At 38.8% G+C, this 23,999-nt stretch overlaps 1 protein-coding gene across 1 annotated transcript in view; it reads left to right on the top strand.

The window, feature by feature from the left end:
* Positions 1 to 3,008: 3,008 nt before the first annotated feature.
* Positions 3,009 to 23,999, top strand: part of LOC147224318 (calmodulin regulator protein PCP4-like) — a 38,964-nt gene continuing 17,973 nt past the window's right edge. The window contains exon 1 of the mRNA XM_086164623.1: positions 3,009 to 3,201. Within this exon, the coding sequence (XP_086020749.1) occupies positions 3,193 to 3,201 (9 nt within the window). The 5' untranslated portion in view covers positions 3,009 to 3,192. The remainder of the gene's footprint in view (positions 3,202 to 23,999) is intronic.

The raw sequence follows: 23,999 nt of genomic DNA, 5'->3' as shown, positions 1-23,999 counted from the left end.
CGGACTAAAAAAAACTTGCTTAGTCTCTGATGAAAGCAGAGAACAAAAACAGCAGGGCCAAATGTACTGGACAAAATCAGAATCTCCTCCTGACATGGGTCTAGACTAGCATACATATAGGAGATAACAAGCTCCATCATCACATGAAAGGTGGAACCCGTAATCAACAAAGACAAACAACGGCATAACAGACAGTGGCACATAATAAGGACATTTCATGACGTTTAAACAGCAGATTGACCAAAATGTAACTCAATACAACAGTGTGTTCAGAGATACAAACAGAGGCGGCTTGATCAGGGCCGTCTCAGTCTTCCCCATGACACTGCCAAGTTAGAACGGAACAATTGTGGTGGTAATCCAATGAATGTTCCCTTGTTTCCAGACAGCACTGTTTTGGCACAGAAGGGGCTCATTGACAACAAGGGACACCCCTCCGACAGGCTACATTGCTCTTCTTAGGTACGCAAGTTCGTGATTTTGACATTATCTGTCCCGTGCGCTCATTTTGCTTCCTTGTCCATAACAGTCACAAGTAATTCCCCGAGCGGCAAAGTTTGTTGGCAGTGCCCTGCTCTGCAGTCTTGCACATAAAACCGATTGTCCGTGTCGGCGTGCGTGTACGCAGGTATCCGTCCACGTGAGCGCATTTGAACAAGGGGTGATTTGCGGCCACCAAGGTAGGGACACGTGTGGTCTCTCTGTGACTGTCTCAGGCACGATGAGGGAGGAAGCTGACGACAAAGTCACCCGGTCAGCCAGTACAGCGGTCCGTAAATTTACAGTGAATGGAAGGTGACAAAAAGTGGCGTTCCTTACAACAGACGCTCTCTTTCTGTTAGCATAGCAATGCAGTTGCCGCATGCATGCCAGCGACATTTTCCAACTCTTCGTGTCTTTGTTCGTCTTCATTTTGAAGCTCATTTTGACTTTCGTCTTTGCCGTTATCCTTACCGTAGGGTAAAATAAATGGGACCGAGCAAAGGACCAACCTTGTGACATCACAACCAAGACAGTGTTGCGACGTGAACGACAATAGTGGTCTACACGTGGAAACCTTTGTCACAATTTTATACAAACCAAGATATGTTGAGAAATGTTATGTTTTTTTGTAGCTGGTACAAAATATTGATCAAATGGGTTGGTAACCCTTTAAGACTTACAAGAGAAGATTCATAGGAGTTAAATATGAACCACCGAAAGCCAATCTTGATAATAGGAGCTACTGAACATCTCCACCTCTCTGCAACCCAAATGGTGGAGTCAGAAGGCCGCCCACATTCAGCTGGAATCTGTCTGGGGTTTCTGCACCTGTAAAAAGGGCAGTGTTTCTTCAAGTGCTTACTCATGGCAGAAATGTTGGGTTTCTGAAAATCATTTAAAGACTGTGGTCCAGACCTGCTCTACATGGAAAGTGACAACTGTGTGGGGATTTGGTACCATATAAATAAAATCTGACTTGACCGAGGGTCGCATTAGGGCTGGAGCCAATTCCAGCCGGCATTTGTGGGAGAGGCAGGGGTTCACCCTGACCAGTCGAACAACCACGACCACACTCCCCCCTCATTCACAAACCTGGGTAGTAGAAAGCCTACAACTAACCCACTGCATGTTTTCAGATTGAGTGAAGAAACCAGAGAGCACAAGGAGAGCACGCTAACCCCAGAAGGACAGGTACCAGTTGGGAATCGAACCAAAAACCCTTTTTGCTGCGAGGCGGAACCACTGACCTATAAGCTGTCTCTCAAAGTGAAAGAGATGACAGAGTGGAAATGGCGTATTTCTGCTAAAAGGAGAACCTGGAGAGATTTTTCAGTGCTAATCTTGTGAGGTGCGGCGACGGGCACTCAGAGGGACACACAAGTCGAGTCAAATATGTCCAACATGCCACATTCATCACAGACTTCACCATTTTACAGCGAGTTTACTTGGAAAACATTCACCGTAAAGGTCCCGAAAAGCGGTGTCTCCGGAAATACAACTTTAGAATTAAATTGTCCTGTGGATTTCGGACAAACCCTTTGATCGATACAGTTAAAATCATAGATTTGAATTGAAAGGCGCCATCAGATTTAGCAATGGTACGTGGAACTCACCTTATTGTGTGCAATGAGAGTCATGCAAGGGGACGAGAGTGTTTTGAGTGTTCATTCATCCATTCATCCATCCATCCATCCATCCATTCATTCATTCATTCATTCATTCATTCATTCATTCATTAAGGTGGGGTTCCCTCTGGATCGATCATGTAGAGACAAACAACCATTCACGCTCTCATTCATGTCTGGGCAATTTAAAGGTTGCTGCTGAATGAATGAATGTTGTTTATGTTTTTAGTCTGTGGGAGGAAACCGGAGAACGGCAAGCTCTACCCAGAAAGACACCCTCCTTGTCGAAATCAAACCAGGGAAGAGGCGGAAGCAACCAGCAACCACTCTACCGTGCCCGCCCAAAGAGGAAAAAATTAAAAAAATAGTCTGTATTTTCTAAGAATAATCAGGATTAGATTAAATTACCAAGGTTACAACCTGCTCAGTCCATCTGATACGGTAAATTTAACATGGAAAGGTGCACAGCGGTAAAGCTTTCACTTCATTTCAAGTCCGATTTGATCAGCTGATAAACGGCGCTGACATCTTGTCGGTAGCACAGCAACGGCGTGCGAAATAAGATTCAACAATAAGTGTGCTATGATGCAATAATGTGCATGGAGGAATGGTGAATATTTCAGATTTCAAACACACACACACACACACACACACACACACACACACACACACACACACACACACACACACACACACACACACACAGGACAATTCTTATTGATAATAACTACCTGGTACATTGAACGCCTCCTGAACCGAGACTGAGGTTTTCACGACCTCTGAATATGTGAGGGAAAGTGGGCGGAGCTTCGGGAATCGGCATTCGCCCGACGGCGTTCTGATTGGTTCATGGAAGGCGCGATGACAGCAAGGATGGTCGGGGTTCGACGCCTTATAAAGCGCCGTCCTCGTCCTCCAAACCCGCCGTTTTTTAACGCCGACCTTCTCCCTCATCCAAACCTACCGCCTTCTCCTCCACCTAGTTACCTAGAAACTTCGGAGATCTGACTCCCGCGCTGGAAACAGAGAGGAAGAAAGAAAAATAGAGTGAGAGAGAGAGAGACCGAATACATCAACGTCCATCATGAGCGAGGTAGGATTGGTTTATGTGATTACATAAATAAAATGAATTTAAAAAAAAAAAAGATTGATCGGGAACAATTGCGCGCGGGTTTCGTGCGCCATTGCGCAAACGGAGGCGTCCAAATGATAGAATAAAATTATTTTTACTATCATTATTTTATTTTTACTATTACAATTTCTTAAGTAATGATTTTATCGCTGATCTAGGCGGTATTTTTGGAACCGGAGACTATTTGGCGTAAAAGCACGGAGCTGCTTGAGCGCTGGGGCGCGTCGGCACCGATGTTCAAGTGACAGGACAGTTTTTTTTTTTTTAATTTTTATTTTTTTCTTCAAATTTTTAAATCGCTAAATCACATTGTTCTTCTAATTCGAACCGTATCACTCAAAGTATGAGGACAAGGTGGCGAAAAGACACACTTTTTCCAGGATTTAGTAATAATCAAGTAGATATTATGTGTAATTGATCCAACCGGTGGTATCCATGGGGATCCATTTGAGCATTGTGATATTTCCCCTGCTTGTTTTTTTTATTTCCATGTATCCATAAAATAACAAAAAGGGATTGGTCCATATTTATTGATTAGCCTTTTTTTTTTACCAATTCTGAATCAGTCACTCAGAATCACTCCCAGGATGTCCACGACTAATGTTCTCAATTTTAGAAGTGCCACATTCAGAAATGAATATTATGGGTTGTTATTCGAGCTGGTTGATGGTGATAAAGGCTCCCACTCATCCCACAATGTTCACTGATGCCATTGCATAGGATTGCAGATTACAGTCTTTCCTGTCTTATCACAGCCTGTAATATCATGAACCTTGAGTGATGTGGGAATTTTAAAGGCGTTAAACTCCAGGTAGGAAAAATGAAATGGTTTAATCCCCGTCACTACCAAGATTTTAGACTCAAATTCACTCCTTTTCACTATTGTGTCGATCTGATGCGTGAATGTACTGCTGCATACTGTATTCATAAATTTGCAGTATATTAGGACCTTTGCAGTATATTAGGACTGCAGATAATGACATTGTGGATATGGCATATTAATTACGCTCAATTGACTTTGGGAATTGTTAGTTCTTTTAATTGGACCATCTTGTTTATGATTTAAAAAAAAGTAATTTTCTGATGCCAGCAATTGTCCGTTTTCATTCCAACACGAGTCATGCAGAAGCGTTCATGCAATGGACCAAAATTATATCTCTTATGTAGGGGATATAAAAAAAAAAAATGCCCACAAATCTGAAAAACACAAAAGGAATAGGGTGGTTGTAACCCCCTGTGCAGTCCTGCTCAAAGTACAATTAAGCGCTTTAATTAAAATTTTATTTTCGAAGGACATGATTTTCTCGAACTTCTATTGATCCTAACAGTAGACAGAACACAGCAGCACGCCGTGTCCTGTGGCAGGAGACTCAATAAAATAGCCGTGGTGCAGAATCCTTCCGACAACCCCTAGGGAGGGGCGAAATGGAAACTCACGGCAATGAGGGACGAGCAGAGAGCTTAGCAGGGGAGGGTGGCAGACGATATATTAGGACCGTCGGAGCCACAGACGACAAATAGATGCGGGAAGTGAAAGGAAAGTTGAGCATCGGTGGACATTAAAATGAAAATCCATCCATTATCTACCACTTTTCCTGCACTTCGGTTTGCGGGGATGCCAATTCCAGCTATCATTGGGCTTCATATGACCTGGACCGCTCACTGGTTGAGTGCAGTAAATAAAAATCCCAAAGACACCTAAAGTGCAGCCCCCTCGCTCTAGATGTTCTGCTATGGCTGCAAATTGATCGGTGACCCTCCTCACTGCACTAGATGTTTGGAACAAGTCGTCCGCCGGCTGCTTTCAAACAGGATGAATACTTTGTGTGCGGAGCCGTAACAGCTTCTGAATAATTGAACCCATCGCCTGCAGTGAAACATCACCCCAGTGTTTGCTTTGGTAATAATGTGCACGATAAAGAGAAGCTGCACTCCCCCTCCTCCTCCACACTCCAAACCTCCTTAATGATCTTGTTTTGTTTTTTTTTTCAATTAAAAAAAAAAAAATGAAGCATGTGGGCCTGGATGGGAACATTTGGAGGAAAAGGTGAGGGATAAAATTTTTTTTTTTTCAACTGCAGTGTTGAAATGGTTTGTCGATTTGAGCTCGAGCGGCAAACCCAAACTTGATTTAAAGCTACCGAAGCGCAGCAGCTCGGCGAGCTCGGAATGGATAAGTCTTAAGTGCTCCCGCTTTTTAATCCCTTTCCACCTCATAGATGTGTAATAATTGCTCATCATAAAAAAAAAGTTTTAAAAGGATATGAAAATGACACTATGCAGTTGGACCCCATCTTGTTTACATATGCTCACAAAAGAAATTGAATAATATTGTTTTTACCATTGCCTTTAGCCTATAAGATAAAACATTGTCCAATTTACATGCTTAACAAATACCAAATAAATACAAAAAAGGCTGAAATACTATATAAACACCCTTACCACAAAATCAAAATCCTGTAAATAAGTGAATAGATAATAATAATGATAATATTAGTAGTTTTTAATACAAGAGGTCACTTTGATAAGTTGGCCCCTCTCCCCAGAGTTTGGTATTGGTATTGTCATGAGTTTGGTATTGGTATTGTCATTATTAGTACCGTAATATTAATTGGACATTTCTTAACATTTGAAGCAATGTGAGCATTTCCATTTCAAAAGTTGATAGTAATAACTAGTTTTAATATTATTATCCAATCACATTCTTAAAATAATCACCCTATTTGTTGTTGACAAAATCACTTTTTTTTTCAAGTCTTTATTCAACATATGGCTCATTTTTTGTTTTCTGAAAAACTTTAAAAATTGCAGGTGATTATTTTAAGAAGGCGATGATATCGGAGGTGATTTTTTTCCCAATTTTGTGGCACCCCCTGGAGGCCGTGTCACTCAGCATTTGCCTACATTACCGAACGGGCCAGCCAGCTCTGCGTCTGGTGGCGCGCACTTGTTTGAAGGGTTTCGAAGAAGCTGATGTGATGTGTCGGGAGCCGCAGATGTCGAGCACGGCTGACTCAGGCGGTTGTAACGTGTTTGTCTCGGAAGCAAGAGGTTAAACTTGTGACAGTTACTAACCGTCACGCCACATTGCCGCCATTCGGTGTCTCCAAGCTTGCAATTCACTGTAAGCTGGCAGTTTTTTTGAAACGAGGTTACTAAGCTTACAAGCCAAAGCATCAGACACTGGTAAATAATTAAAGTAAAAAAACAAACAAACGTCTAAATGGCAAGTAAACTGATACTCGCTAGTGTGTAATAATTCAAAGAAGAACGACTTAAGAGAAAGTGTAATATTCCCGTAGGCAGCCATCTTGGCAATGCTTTCGGTTTAATTCTTTCTTTCTAAGAGCCACAATTATATCTTTAATGGTAAGTGGGACATAGACTGTTCATGCAGAATCACCAAAACATACAAAGACTTCACAGATTTGGTGATTTGGTCCCGAAATAATTTCTTTTTTTCTGTTATAGCAATTATTCAAGACGGCCAGGACATTCAAGTTCATGTCATTGTAGCTTTTCAGTGTTAACTCTGATGGAGGCGTATGAATGCATTATTAATGCATAACCTCATTATTTCACTTTCATCGACCAGTAAAAGGAAGACCTCTCATTCGTCACATCCATAACGTGAAATGCCCTAATCCACTAAAAATCTATTAAATCCAAATATAAAAAAAAAAAATTCAAACATTTTTAGATAATAAAAAGCCTCCTGAAAGCAGAAGGCTTATAAACAGAAATTGCAACTCCTAATTAAATGTTTCCCCACAAGGAATTTTATTATTGGTGAAACATTTCTACCCCAAAAACATGCAAGAGGTTTATTGGAGACTCTCGATTGCCCGGACGTGTGAATGGTTGTATGTCTCTGTATAACTTGTGAATGATGGAGGTAATGTTTTTTTTTCTTCTTTCTATGAAATGTGAATGACTGAGTGAATGGTCATGTCTCTATATGAAGTATGAATGAAAGGTTAAATTGTTTTATGTCTCTATATGTGGCACTTCTATCAACTGATGACCGGTCTAGGTAAAACCCCGCCTCTCCCCCAACAGCTGGGATAGGCTCCAGACCCCCATAACTCCTGCCTGCTATGACTGAATTAATGAAAATGAAGGAATACTAAGTAAATAGGGTGTTGCTAAAAATATTTGTCGGAATAATAAAGTCACAGTTTGTTCAGTTAATGAGATGGAGCTGAGTCCTTTTTATGCAAAATCTGCATCTGCAGCCGAGTGAACCCACCCCCGTCCCCCATGAAGCTTGAACTCACAATGACTCCAGTGCGACCGCATGCTGGTGTTGAATTCTAGCTGCAGCTGACTCAGAAGCAAAGTGTTGTCAAAGCGAAATGTCAAGCAAAGCAAGGGAAACCTTGTTGCCGCAGCTCCCAGACAACAGTTCTTTTCTTGTCCTCAAATCAGCCTTATAAGCATCTAAGGCGGTTGAAAAAGAAACAAAAAGCGCAAGCATCTACTTTCCAGACACAAATATTGTTACATCTTATTGACCTGAACGCAGGAACTCCCCATCCCTATACAGGACTGTCTCCGAAAATTAGAATATTGTGATAAAGTTCTTCATCTTCTGTAATGCAATTAAAAAACAAAAATTACTTTTTCATGATATTCTAGAATTTTTGAGTTTTCTTAAGAGCCATAATCAGCAATATTAAAATAATAAAAGGCTTGCAATATTACAGTTGATTTGTAATGAATCCAGAATGTATGACATTTTTCTTTTTGTAATTGCAATACAGATGATAAAAATCTTTATATTCTTTATATATTATATACACTATACATTACATACATTACATACATTATACATTATATACTTTTTATCACAGTATTCTAATTTTCCGAGACAGTCCTGTATTGGTTTGCTCAAATTCAAGATCAAAAGTGTTCTGAATTCCTGCAACTTAATCGACCTTAATGCGTTTGTTGGTGCAGCCTGTAATAATTAGCATTCCTGTGAGTGTTCATTGGGCGGCAGGGTTTTGCCGTGGCTCGTGCTCAGCAAGAAAGTCGCTGGTTTGATTCTGATAGAGGGGCCTTTCTGTGAGGGGGTTGCATGATCAACCCCTTGTATCTGCATGGGTTTCCACCCATTGTTCAAAAACATGCAGTTGGTTCTTTGGAGACCCTAAAATTGTGGCGCTGTGATGAAGCTGCTGCGATAAGCGGTACAGATAATGAATGAATAAATGAATGAATGAATGAATGAATGAATAAATGAATGCTTTATTAACTTGCATTACAATAAATTCATCGTTTGCCTTATATTTTATTGTGCTGTTCCCACAACCACAAGTGTAGGACAAGCTGTACAGATAATGAATGAATGAATGAATGAATGTTTTTTTAAGTCATATCTCAGTCATTTTAGATTCTTTTGAAACTGCAGTTGAAATTTTGTTTTGTCTACCTCATGTTTTATTGTGCCCCCCTACCCACCGCAACCCCGGATGCAGGACAAGTGGTACAAATAATGAACAAATGAATGAATGAGATTTTTATTCTCTTATATCTCATATATCAATTCATTAGGATCCTTTCAAAATTGAAGTTGAAATTTTGAGAGGATTGCCTACCTAATGTTGTATTGTGCCAGAAATTGATTTTACACATTTACAGCATAAAATAACAACATTTTCAACAAGATGTACCAGTAAGAAACGGATGGACGTGCAAAGTGGGTAATTCCAAAATGTAAATGGTGTTAGCCCTTATCACAAAAGTAACATTTCCTTTGGAAATAGTGTTTTTTTTCTTTTTAATTAAAAGCCCTCACTTACAAGAATGGCTACTGTGACCAATCATACACCAGCACAAGTCTTACTTTGAGCTAAACTCAGCCGTCAGCGGACTGGAGACATCCAATTCAGAATCCATTCTGATAGGGGAGATTTTTGCAAAGTACTCGGACCGAAATAACACAAAGCGAGGACGGGATGATGAGGTCATCACGATGACGGTCAGCGGGAAGTGAGCAAATGGGATAGGGGAACTTTATTTAGCGCAGCCTAATGAGGCAGGCTGTTTCAATGGAACTCTGATAACAGCACATCATGAGGCAGCAGAAACTTGTTTAAAATAACAAAAGCAGAATACAGAAATTAAAAACGCACACAAGCCCTGGTTTAAGTTGTAAAATTGATGAACAGACCCAGAGAACTGGAAGTGGTACTTTTCAAGTTGAATAAACGCATTGAAAAGTGTAATATATTGATATGAAAACTTATGTTGAAATTCTACATAAATTTGAAAGTTTATGCGTTAATGCGAACTTTGCTGAATTTGCTCTGAAAGAGTCACACAGATCACCGATTGAACGTAGAATTCCTCAAGCGCACTTCACTTACACTTTTGTTTGTAATTCGAAATGAGTTCAGTCTCAATTTACCGAAAACACCGAAAATCAATGGTGGGCAGATTCAAAGAGCTAGTTCAGTTCTAATTAAGACTGTACTTTAAGAAACATTTCTTCTGCTCTGGAAAAAAGGGAGACAGCAGTTACTCTCATAATTCTTTCCTTAACATAGAATTTAGGTTACAATCTGGACTGCAGGCTTGCTGTATGCTAAGCTGCTGCCAACATAAATAGGATTTATTTTACATTTTTCCATATTGAAGCTGCGATGTGTCAGTCACTCATTGTGTGAAGCTGTATGCAGAATGTTAGTTGATCCAGTAAATGAAAAAAAAAACTATTAGTGTTTTTTTAAAATCAAAATCCAGTAATTTAAAGCCAAAGTTTTATTAGGTGTTAAATTCTCTCATGTATTATAGCACAGCAGACACTATTTATCCTGATTATTATAATCATATCTATTTTGTTATTATGATCACTATTAGCATTTATTAATCACACATATTATTGTTAATATTATCATTTTCATCACTGTTAATTATATAAAGTACATATCTTACATTTCACATAGTAATAATAATAATGAGGATGATGAAAATAATGATGATGATGATGATGACGAGAACAGCAATCATTATTTCCAGATTAGTCTGTTGAGTCAATGTGTGCAGTAACCAACATTAATTATTGAAGGCCCCACTTTACATGCTACAGAGCCCTTTGTGTTTTGAATATTATTTTTACATGAAAAATCTCTATCCCCTGTTCCCACTGCTCTTTTAGCAACAAATCCATAAGCAGCGCCGAGACATGAAATCAAGGTCCTCTGCACAAGAGAAATGCTTTGCTAACTAGGCTAACTACAGTAAATGCTAACTATCTCATGTTACAATACATGATGTTTTTTTTTTTCAATCAATGTCAGTTATTTAAGGGGAACATTTCCCAAAGGTTGCCCATAACATTGAAAACAACAAATTTGATTTCGATTCACTCCAATTTGAGGAATTCCGAACATGAACTAATCCAATTATAGCACAGAATATTCACATTAGTCTATCTATCGGGTTTGCAAAAACTAAAAGGGCTTTTTCCTGACTCGGATGAGTGAGTATAAAGAAAAGGTCATCGCTCTGCAAAGCGATAATGAATAGAAGGTGAAGGCTAATGGACAAACAAATCTTTGCAAAATTGCAATTACTTCTGTGTTTGCTTGGCGAGTCTACATTCTTGCACAAAACAGTGAGCGGTGAAAAACACGTCCGTCATGGGTTGTGTGATGATGTAGCACAGGTGTCGGCAACCCATAACACCCAAAGAGCCACTTGGACCCGGTTTCCTCGGAAAAGAAAACACTGGGAGCCGCAATTACTTTTTGACGTCTAAAATAAAGGTACCACTGTACAAATTGCTTTTTATTACCTTTACACTTTGTATAAACAAGTTTGTAGTCTGTCGCTTCTGAAATTCACAAAGTATTACAGAGAAAATTAAATTTTATTTATGTAATGAACTCATTTTGAGCTTTGGGCTTTCAGAGTCCAAAATCGCAAAAAAAAATCACTGTGTCAGTAAACAATAAAAAATAAATATTTGCAAAATATCTTCATAAATATTTATTTTACCTGGTTTATGGGACTTCTGCTCCTGAACTTCTGCGCAAAGCATTTGCAAATTGGGACTTTACCGGCTGGCGGGTATACCGGGTTCCGCGAGTGTGACGTGTTTTTGAGTGGCAAAAAATAATAAATACAATTTTATTTAATATTTCAAGATCACAATAATCTTCCAACTTAGAACTAAACGTGAAAAAAAGGAACTAACACAAATTAAATACACTTCAATTAAATATTTATAATTTATTTTCCCAAGCCACTCGGCGCCGCAGTGTAAAGATGACAGAGCAGCATGCGGCTCCGGAGCTGCGGGTTGCCGACCCCTGGTACAGCAGAAGAGTGTAAACTTATTGATATGCGGTTTTAATAAGTTGCCCCCCCGACGGAGCTGGTAGCCCTTTTTAGGAGAGCGAGTGCCCATTTTGCTGCCTTCCTGAGCTCAAATTGTGTTATGACCACAACATGTGTGTTCAGGATGGCACATGTTGGCCTGAGCCCTCTTTTATATTTCATGTCAGGGTTTCGGCCACTTGCTGTCATCTTCTTAGGGGTGACATGAGCAGATTGCACCAAGTGTCCCATGAGGCGCTTAATCTCCCTCCAAACTGTGTCCAAGTGGAGAAATATGCACTTATGCTTTGTGAAAGCCGTGAGATAAAGTCTGTCGTCATCACTGCAAATTTGGTAAAATTCCGTCAGGAACTGATCTCTTGCTCCGTTCAAATATTAAGCAGCTTTAAACTGTGTTCTGCAGGATTATGGGACTTGTGTGGATTGTGTTGCTCGGTTATGTTGTAACCTTAGCCCTCATTTGCCGTCCACTGGGCAGATGGATCCTGTACAGGGAGATTGGCCCTTGCTTTCTGACCGTAATAACGGGCAACCATTTTCTTTTGTTTTTTTTCTCTCACTGCTCTGGCATTTGACTGATGCTTTCACCTAATATATGGTTCTGCTGTGTCATGATTATTTATTCATTTTTTGGGGGATTACACATTTAGCTTTGTGTTTGGTAAAAGTGTTGACTCAAACAACCATTTCTGCTATAGGTTCAATTGTTTGATCAGTTGTGTGATCGATAATGATCCCTAAATTTGATAAAAAAAAACAACAACAGATTGTGGTATTTACATAACTATTGTCATTCAGATTCGGCATTTTTAAAAAGATTATTGTCCTGGTTCAAATCCAATGAGAGAGTTGTGGCATTTTTATTATGAACCATCTGTCCGTCTATCTATCTATCTATCTATCTATCTATCTATCTATCTATCTATCTATCTATCTATCTATCTATAGGATTAGTGTATATACATGTATTATATTATTTACAGGACTGTCTCAGAAAATTAGAATATTGTGATAAAGTTCTTTATCTTCTGTAATGCAATTACAAGAACAAAAATGTCATACATTCTGGATTCATTATAAATCAACTGAAATATTGCAAGCCTTTTATTAGTTTGATATTGCTGATTATGGCTTACATCTAAAGAAAACTCAAAAATCCTATCTCAAAATATTAGAATATCATGAAAAAGTAATTTTAGTTTTTTTAATTGCATTACAGAAGATAAAGAACTTTATCACAATATTCTGATTTTCGGAGACAGTCCTGTATATTATTATTATACATTACATACTATCGTCCTATTATTATATGTATATATATGTATATGTACAAAAGCTAAAAGCAACCTAAAATCAAAATTTCAACATTTCAGGATTTTGCACTCAATCACACTGCGTCTGAAATCAATGTGGCAGAAATGATCAGTGGCAAAACTATTTAGGTTTTTTTTTCAATGTTCACATAGACTCATATCAGGTTTTGTTTCCCTCATGTGACCAATCTACGAACACTTCATATCATAAGTTGCTAGCAAAGACAACTTGAATGACAATTGATTTGACTGCAACATCATAAATCACTGTCAAATACACAATCGGCACAATTACACACACACACACACACACACACACACACACACACACACACACACACACACACACACACACACACACACGTATGGAAACATTTAATATTGTGCAGGGGTGCCTGTTGTCTGATTATTATGCAGTAATAAATTCCCCATCTGTGTACACAAGAGCCGATGCGCCCCACTTTGCCCCCCCACCATTGGTTGGTTGTGTTGCCGAGGTCTATGCATGATGCAAAGCGATCCATAAAATCATTTGACAACTTTATTAAACCTGGTGGAATGTTTTGGAGGGTGTTTATGGGGCTGTTTTCTCTCAGCAGCTTACAGATGAGTTTCTGTCAGCTTGAACTATGCATTGAAAAAAAGAAAAAAAAGAACGGGAAAAAAATTGTCAAGACCCTGCAAGTCATAATAGATCATCATCATCACTGAAATTAAGTGGTAGACTTCTAAATTGTAACAGATTGAAAAGTAAAAGGACAATATGAGCACTTAATAATGCCTTAATAAATCATGAAAAGTGTGCTGCGTGTGCGCCCCTTAGTCAATTTTGGCAATAGAGTAATGTTTCAGTCAGTTCTTTTACGAGTTGAGCAGAAGGGGTGGGGAGTGGGGGTGAGGGTTTGAATTAGTGGAGTGAAATTCTTGCTGCATGCTGCAAATTTTCCCCCCTGCAAAATCATTAAGGCATTGCCCTCCACAGATTTCAGGCTGAGAGTAGTCCTTCAGGGACTGCACAGGTCTGCAAACCCATTCCATAAGCGTCTGAAAATCTCAAGTATACAATTAGAAGATACTGTATAGACTGTTTTCATAGTTAACATAATCCGTGGGGTCTTGAGGAAATCAGTTTATTGGAGATGAGATTCTAATTGTCATAGTTCACATTTTCACAAAATGGTGCATCACAACTGCAGAAATTGCAAGAATAGATCCATTTCCTTTGCTCATCAAGGGCCGTGCTATGGCAATAGACAGAGTCCATGTCTAGTACTTTCCAAAGAACCAGCAAGATGTTCCCAAACCATAGAGGATATACAGAATAATCCCTCCAGTGTTTTATGGGTGGACCAAAGGCCATTCTGTCTTATCTCTATGGATACGCTCAGCTCCCCCCTTGAAGATTAATTTCAGACGATAACATTCAAGTCTTGTTCCTTGACTCGTGACTGGAGTCAATGTTGGAGCATAAGTGGAATAAGTGGTTTCCATTCTGGATCATCCCATGTAGATCTAGAAAAAGCATATGACAGGTTGCTGAGAGAGGAACTATGGTACTGTATGAGGAAGTCTGGAGTGGCATAGAAGTATGTTAGACTGGTGCAGGACATGTATGCTAGCTGTGAGACAGTGGTGAGGTGTTCTGTTGGTGTGACAGAGAAGTTCAAGGTGGAGGTGAGACTAGTTAAGGGATCAGCTCTGAGCCCCTTCTTCTTTGCAGTGGCAATGGACAGGCTGACAGATGATGTTAGACAGGAATCTCCGCGGACCATGATGTTTGCAGACGACATTGTGATCTGTAGTGAGAGTAGGGAATGGATTAAGGAAAATGTAGAGAGGTAAAGGTATGCTCTAGAATGGCGAGGAATTAAGGTTAGTTGCAGTAAGACGGAATACATATGTGTGAATGAAAGGGACCCAAGTGGAACGGTGAAGCTACAAAGAATGGAGAAAAAGAAGGTGGAGGATTTTTCAGTACTTAGGGTCAACAGTCCAGAGGAATGGAGAGTGTGGAAAAGAGATGGCAAAACGGGTTCAAGCAGGTTGGAATGGGTAGAGAAAAGTGTCAGGGGTACTATGTGATAGAAGAATATCAGCCAGATTTTTTTTTTTACTGTTTATACAATTTCCTACTATTATTTATTATTGTTATGTTTTACTTGAAACTCTGGCACAACAATTTCCTTCGGGATAAATAAAGTTGTTCTTATTCTTATTCTCACTCGTAGAATGAAAGGAAAGACAGTGGTTTGATTTGGAGACGGTGGCATTGAAGAAAAGAAAGGAAGCAGAGCTCGAGGTTGCAGAGATGAAGATGTTTAGGTTCTCTTTGCCAGTGATGAGGATGGACAGGATCAGGAATGAGTCCATCGGAGGGTCAGCACATGTTAGATCTCTTGGAGAGAAGGGTAGAGAAGCCATACTGAGATAGTTCGGTCATGTACAAAGGAAGGATAGTGAATACATCGGTAGAAGGATGTTGGGCTTGGAGCTGCCAGGCAGGAGGTCTAGGGGAAGACAAAAGAGAAGATTTATGGACGTAGACAGAGAGAGGATATGAAAGTAGCTGGTGTGAGAGGGGTGGATTCAGAGAATAGGGTTAGATTGAGGAAAAAGGAAAAGAAAGAAGAATTATCCATTTTGCCATCACTACCAAATAAAACCTACACCATGCTCCTGAAGACACTTCCTTCTGGCCTGGCTGGGACTGCTAGACTCTATCAAGTAGGGTCCAGACTTAGTGGAGAAAAGTGCAGAAGAATAGGACATGAGAAGCAATGAGCGACCTTCCTTCCCCCAAAATAGGGTGATCCTATTTTGTCCTGGCTCACCTTGGCCTGTTCGGGAAAATCCCAAAGAAACAATGTTGAACTGCCAACCTCTGTATTCACTGAGTATTGGGTGTGGCATTAGAGTGAGTTATTTTGCATTAATTCCCTCAGGTGTTACTGTTTTGAATCATAGCAACAAATCACAACAGAGTAGGTCTGATAGTCTTATAAGCAAAAATAAGGCCCATCTTGAAAAAGAATGGCGGAATACAATTCGGCATTTTGTGTATTTTCAGCCACTGACACACATGCTGCAGTTTCAAAGTATAAATTAGGTATATAAACAACACAGTTTCACAACAGTATCAGATTATATTAATTATTAGGATAAAGATATGATACAAGGTAGTAACATAAAATTTGCAATGTAGCCCTTTCGCTATGTACATGCCAGGGGATTTCAATGGATAGGTGACAAGGAATCCATTTTTTAACATATTTCAACTACTACTTATTACTGAAAATTTAGAGCAAAAAAAATAGAATTTGATGAGTTGTTGCTTGATGCATCCTTGCTTTTTTTGTGTGTGTTTATCTGGCCTCGCAATGGATTTTGCACTATTTCGTATCCTAATGTTTTTGGTACTTCTCCATATTACTCACTGGGCAATAGGCCCGTTGGCCGGTATGATGAAATGCACCTCTGCCACTGTCCTGATTTTCCATTTTTGGAGTATAGTACTTCTCTGTTGTGCGTCATACGTGCTCAACTTTCCAACCCCACCCCCCCCACAATAACTGCCTATGCATGAATAGTGTATGATACGAAATCTCCAATTCTACCATCAATATTATTTCCCATACGTTTTTCTATTGTTTTCTGATTAAAAGCAGTCTGTTAACCCCCTCCCAATATATACAGGACTGTCTCAGAAAATTAGAATATTGCGATAAAGTTCTTTATCTTCTGTAATGCAATTAAAAAAACAAAAATTACTTTTTCATGATATTCTAATATTTTGAGATAGGATTTTTGAGTTTTTTGAAGATGTAAGCCATTATCAGCAATATTAAAATAATAAAAGACTTGCAATATTTCAGTTGATTTGTAATGAATCCAGAATGTATGACATTTTTGTTTTTGGAATTGCATTACAGAAGAGAAAGAACTTTATCACAATATTCTAATTTTCTGAGACAGTCCTGTACTTAGTGCTGCAGGCCTTCCTTTGCCAGTCCAATAGGCTATTCCATCTTAAAATACCATCACAAACAAACTAAATGAGTATTGCTTTGTTTTTCCCATTCTGCACTTTGACCACCCACTCCTTTTCTGATTATCAAAAATTATACAGACTGTCAACAGAGAATGGGAAGGGGTTGATTGGTATGCAGGTTGAGAGATGATTACCATATCAAATACTTGGCTCTGTTAAGTTGTTTCAGTCAGTCTCAGCAGGCAATAAGCAGCTAAAAGGACCGATTCATGATTCTTCATAATTAGGATCCTAATTTGAACACCTTGCTCTTCTCAGTTCATCTCCAAAGCTACTCTCTTGCTGCTTGGCCCACAAAAGCAGACTAGAATGTTATCTAGGTCGTCCGGGTTTGTGGTGAGCGCCTGCTGTGTCACATGGATCCCCTCACAGCTGATGGGTGCTTGGCACAGCTTGGGAGCAGCAGACCCTCGTGCCAATGTGCTGGCCCTCCTCTGAGCGAACGAGACTCCGCGGAAATTGGTCCAAAATGGTCAAAATGTTTTAAAAACCGGATTAAATAGCGGAAGCCCAAACATGGACCATCATGTTTTGCCAACCGTGAGAATGAATCAGGCATCACCGATTATCAGATTTGGAAAATAGAGTGAATTAGAGTGAACAAAAATTCAGGCTCCCAATGAAGTGATTACAAATGATAAAAACATTAAATTGAGATATTATTGTCTCATTTTTTAATGTTAATATTACGATAAAATTTAAAACAATATATATAACAACAAAATATATATCAACTCTCTAACTTGTTCAGAAATGTATGGAAGATGCTCTATACATATTATTATTACTATTATTATTCTCCTTTTGGCTTTCCCCTTCAGGGTCGCCACAGCGAATCAACCTACTCCATCTAACCTTATTCTCCGTATCCTCCTCTCTCACACCAACTACCTTCATATCCTCCATATGTTGTTGCTATTATTTTGTGCAAGCCAAAAGTATACATATTCATTTTTTTATCCTATATAAAGATAAGTAACGTAATAATAATAATTATAATACATTTTATTTAAAGCACCACACACCGAATACAGATTTAAAACAAACAAAATGAAAACCAAAATCACGAAAGTGACATAATAGTAAGATTAGACCTGTTAAATACAATTTATCTGTCACTTCTCGTTGGAAATAACGTTTTGTGGATTGTTTGTTTCAAGCAAGGTCCAGGGATTGCAGTGTGCTGGACGACTGCTTGTATCGTAGATTTCTTTTTAAATCATGACACACAGATACGGACGGTCTTTTACATAATTTTAGTCTATTGTCAATTGTGTTGATGTATTTGATCGGTTGACTTTGTTTTTTAATGTAAAAATCTAAAGTAATTGATATGTGATCGTAACCAATTAGTTGTTTATTTTGATACAATGAAGACCCTAATACCTAGTGTCATATTTTGTCATATTTATGTTCGTATAAATTACATTATGCCTAAATGTTGCATACGAAAGGTTTTGCTTTGTAGCCATGGAAAAAAAAAGGATTAAAAAAGGATGATGGATTAAAAAAAAAAATCCAAATAGTTTCAAATTCTTTCAGCTTCAGAAAAGCACCTTGACTTGCTGCCAGGATCTGCATTTAAATGCAGCATCCCTTTATTCTTCGTAATACTCTGTGAATGACACGATTAAAAATAAGGTTATGTAAATAATCCATGTATACCAAAAATGAATATTCTGCTGAGAACAGAAACGCAACTCAGGGTTCAGTGAACATCTCCGGGTACTTTTTTTTTCTTCCTCTCCGGCTACGGTTAGGAGCCCTCTAATAACAGCCATGCATCTCCTAAAGGGCATTATGTTTTGTGCCGTTGTGCTCAACCTGGTAAACAAAGCCTTGAGACAGCTGAATACATAGAGGCAAATGAAATTGCAAGCCTTGAATTGAAATAGTTTTTTGCCTCAGATGCTGGAGAGGCGGCCAGCAAAGATCACACAATTCTTTTCTTCCTAATTTGACATGCTGCAAAATGCGCTTTTTCCACTTTCATGGCGGAGCTGTGTAGACACAGTAAGAAACCAGCAGTCATCTGACAACCAGAGAATATGGGATGTCAGTTGAATGCCTAGACTTTACATGGATGACGTGCGATGTGGCATCAGAAGTGAGAAGTGAGTGAATTGAATTAAATTAAAATGTAAGCGGTAATTATCCTTTGAAAACCGATCTGAATGATGGATATGTTGATGGTCATATTCAAAATATTAAGAAATTTCAAGAGGCCACTGCAGCCACTTATACATTGAATTTACAAAACGGGATGCAAGTTGTTATTTAGTGAGTCGAGTGAGCCAAATCATGTCAGATTTCATTTATATGGCCCCTTGAACTTTTCACGTATAGAAGGTCTGGACCACACTTTTTAAAATTACAGAAAGCAAACATTCTCTCATGAGCAAGCGCTTTGGCGGCAATGGCGGGTAAACACTGCCTTTTAGCGGGAAGAAACCACAGCCTTCTGTGTCAACTGGTTGGGGAAATAAAAAGAGAGAGAGTGCGAGAGAGATTGACAGAGAGGTAAAAAGTGTGATAGAGATAGGAATGAGGGTACAGGCACAAATGATCTCTCAATAATAATAACAGCAGCTCTAGCAGTTACGTGGTAATAGCTGAAGTTTTATAATAGCTTTAATATCCATAAAAGAAACAACAATGGTGGACCACTGCAGTAGATCAAGCCACGCCCCATGGGTTCCTGCGAAATGAGCGCGCCCATGGACTTGGGAGAAGACATGGGGTTGTTATCATCCATTAATGAAGGAATACAAGTGCAGACAGGAGTGGGAGTTATGAGAGAAGTGCATCATATACCTCAGCAAGGGGTTACTGGTGTTTCAAGTTTACTAAGGAATGATAGTATTAAATATTTGATACTATAATGTGATTCCAATAAAATCCAGATAGCCTCAATGATAAGCGAATTTCACTTGGATTTCTGTACACAGGTTGTAACGTGGTGGTGTTTGCCCTGATGCACCGACACTATCACTACCACCACCAATAAATACTCAAGTAAATCCTCAAGTCTTGCTGTTGGTGCAGTAGATAGAAATACTTCTGCTCACTTTATAGCGTTGGTAAATCAATTTTGGCTGATCGAAACCAGAGCACGCGTATACGGCAGGGTACGCAGGGCATTCATATAACATGGTTAGATTTTTCTCCCAACATCAGTGTTTGGCAACTCACTACGTGAAGCAATCCCTACAGATTGGTGACTTCGCTAATTAAAGAAACGCCAAGCAAGTATAACCTCGACAATTTCGAGGCTCATTAAGTTGTGCAATTTTGAGGAAATAATTTGAAGTGGAGATCTAAATTATTCGTATCCGTTCTCTGCTTCTCACTACCTTATCTTAGATTTTATAGTATCGTTTTTAAGATATGTATTATTTAATTTATTGATCTTTTTTCTCATTATATGTATACGGTAAATAATTTTTATTATACAGCCGCTTGTAGTTTTATGGTTCCTGTATTTTCCGATCTATGAAGGTTTTTTTTTTAATTTCTGCTGTCTTTTCCAAACTTTATGAGGATTTTAATGATTACATATGTTTTTTGTTGTTTTTGTTTTAAGATATTCTCTTAGTAGTCGGAGCAGGCAGATCAGAAATTTTCCAAGAATGGCTCCTTGGTTTGATGACAGCTGGCCTGCTTTTCGCAAGGATAATAATTATAATGAAATCCCTCCTCAGCTTGAGCCTCGGAGGAAAATGGAGGAAGCAAAACAGACAAAATTGTATTTTTCCAAACCCTGTTAAGCACTGCGGCGTACACACACAAATACAAGAAACCGAGCAGAGAACATTTTTTAAGAAACACCATGTTCTTCATTGTGAGGGACCGATTATTCAATTCAGGATAAGTAAATCTTATCTATCTGCTCTTCCTCTATCTCTGAAAGCTACATCCCCACATTTTTAGATGATTTGATTTGAACCAGCGGGAGTCCCTAATAATGGAATAGAAAATCAAAGAAGTGACTTCACAACGCGTCAGTCGGCCCTGTGGAACTCATGACTGCATGGTTTATGTAACCGCCTACAAACAAGAAGAGAAGTGTGTTTAAAGATTTAGATACACACACAGAGAGAAAAAACACAAAGAACCTACTTATAGTAAAAGAGAGCAGGTGCACACACTGCCACCCTCCTCTCTCTCTCTCACACACACACACACCCACACACACACACACACACACACACACACACACACCAGTTGTGCAGTTAGGATTTGACTTCCTGAAGAACTGAAGAGGCAGGAGTAGTCTGAGGTGAGAGCAACAATGGTGTTCTACACTGCAGCATCCTCTGTGCACAGGCTACAGGCTTTCAAAGGCAACGGAGGAAATGTGTTACAATGAAAGTGGCTGCCATGGAAACAAAGTTTTTGTTTTTTTTCCAACAATACATGTTACTCCAAAAATCAATTTAAAGTTAAAAGAGGGTTAGATATCTCTGCAGTACTCAAAAAAGTAAAGAATAAAATCATGACATTATTTTGAAAAAGAAAAAAAATTGTGTTTTTACCTCTTATTTTACATTTCAAAGATTTTTACAGAACGAAGACTGAAAGGTGTTATTATATGTTCATTCAAAAGATAAAATAAATAAAATGCCATACTTTTTGCCATAATTTTCAGATTACCTGAATTAATCTGTTGTTTATTTACAATTAGATTAAATTAAACACATTTTATTCCAACTACTTCATGTGTCCAGTGTTTGACCCAGCGTGAAATAGGAGCTCAATGAAGATGGAAGGCTGAATGAAGGCACGGATGGCTGGATGGATAGACAGATAGATTGCTATCTTGAAAGATGTGAAATTAGTTAAATAAGCTTCAAGCTGTTGCTGTCCTTGACCTTTCAAACAGTCCCGTTTGTGGCTGCTGTTAATACCTGCTGTAAATCAAAAATGGACAGAGGGACTTGTGAAAAAATGAACTGCGGTCATTTTTTTCAGACATTGCCATGCCGGTTTTCTGAACTACAAATGGACTTCAATTACCTTTAACCTTTAACAAACTTTTGGTGTTACATTATTGTCCCAGGGCTTTCGCTGGTGCAGCTCAACAAGGGTTTCAAACATGAAATCCTAAATTGTAGTATGTTGACATTGCTTTTCACTCTAATAACACTGGCCTGACCAATGTTCTGTGTCAAACAAAGAGTTTTTTTTTTTTTTTTTCTTTTTTATAAGAAAGGATTTCCATTTTCTGGTTGAAGCTATTTTGCTACTTTTGTGTCTTGGAAGGTATTATTCAAGGCTTTGCCAGCCAGTACTCCAGAGCTCCTCCCTAGCTTAAAATAAGGATGACTCAAACTAAAGTAGTCGCGTGTAGTAAATCTATTTCAAAAAAGCGTAGAATTGATGATTGCACCATCATTGTTGGAAATAATGGTAATATTGATTTCAAATTAAAAAGCACAGCCCCATCTCCAAACCAGCCCCTGCAGTCAAGATGAACTTTTTTTGTCCAAACTGCTATTGTTTTGTTTTTTCTGAACTGTCTCACTACTGTAAGAGTATGTTTTTGTGGACTTTTTTCTTTGAAATCCCTTTTTCCTTTGCCTGCACCACCAAAGAGTCAAGCTGAAATTTGTCCCTCAGGTTTTGAAGCCATAGTTAATTCAAAGATCCTACAGCCCAAAACTGACCTCTGTGTTGGATATAAGTATATGCTGATGACATTGTGGTGGTTGCCTGGTTGGGTCACAGCCCGGAATTCATCAGTGTTAAGACAACCTTTTACACAAATGTATATGAATAGTTGAGAGCAAAGGCTATGATTCTGGTCAAGTTTTCATTTTTTTTCCAAATAAACCAAAACTCACTTTCATAAGTTCAAGTTTGAGGTGGTTTTGGCTCAGTTGGTAATGCTTGCATCTCTCCAAATCAGAAGGTTGTCGGTTTGATCCTGATCTTAAAGTAACGTTGAAAACTGTATGCCTCCCTGTGCAAGCACTCCATAAGTTGCAAACATCTTAGTCTCAGACTTGAACAGGCTGATGTTATTCTGACGTCAAGAAATTAAGCTGCAGTTTATCTTCATGGTATCCAATTTCCATATCTGATACGTTTGATGAAATTACATCAAAATAGGAAATCAGCTTTGAGAAATCATGAATCTGACAGGAAACTCTTGCCGCACCATTTCATTAAATTTTCAAAAACAGCGGCAGTCCCGATGTCGGATGTGCAGCTGAAGAAAGAACAATGCCTTTGTCAGGTCTTTGATAAGGAGTGCGGAAAAACTAAGGAGGAAATATTAGCTGACAGGACAGATACTGCTTTTTGAGTCAAACCAAATAGTACTTTGAAAGCTACACTGCGCACCGATTCGAAGGTATTTAAAAGCTTTTTGTTTCCTCAGAATCTCACAAGTGTTGGAGTGAAAGGATACCTGAGTCAGTTAATAAGGGATGAAATTGTTCGAAATTTTCACTCCCCAATATTGACGCTGAAAACCAATGTCAAATTATGAATTGACATGTTGTGTTTATTGTCATGGAAAACAATGCTACTTTAAAATCTTGTCTATGTGAATTCTTGTCAAAATCTTCTTATCACAGCAACCTTACTTGATTTTTTTCCCTTGAAGGGAATTTCAACAAGATTTTGACAAGAATTGATCTTTACCTGGATGACTGAGAACCTCCGCGGACATCATGTCCATGTGGTTCTGCATTATTAAAGTGGAAATAGCTAAAAATTTAATGAGAAATAGATAAAAATTTAATGAGACTTATTAGCCTTGCTATTAGACTTATTAGCAAATGCCGTGGGCGAGACTGCAGAAAAGGCGCTTTAAAGGATTCTTGCCTAACACACACACTATTTACAGCTAAAATGTGTTTTCATCTCTCTGATGTGTAATGGGCTTATAGTACAAACACAGTGGAGCTCCTGATATTATGCTTGACTCACCATGCTGTGGTGTGAGTGTGTGTGTGTGTGTTTACTGTGTGTATCCCCCCCTCCCTGTGCCTCCCCCAGCCCAAAATATCCTAATTGAGATCCTGAAGGCAAAATTTCTTATGCGG

Source organism: Fistularia commersonii, chromosome 18, assembly GCF_037954325.1.
Source record: "Fistularia commersonii isolate RoL2024-O1a breed Wild chromosome 18, RoL_Fcom_v1.0, whole genome shotgun sequence".
In the NCBI taxonomy this organism is placed as follows: domain Eukaryota; kingdom Metazoa; phylum Chordata; class Actinopteri; order Syngnathiformes; family Fistulariidae; genus Fistularia; species Fistularia commersonii.
Note: the sequence above shows the minus strand (reverse complement) of the source record. Positions and strands in the feature narration are given on the sequence as shown.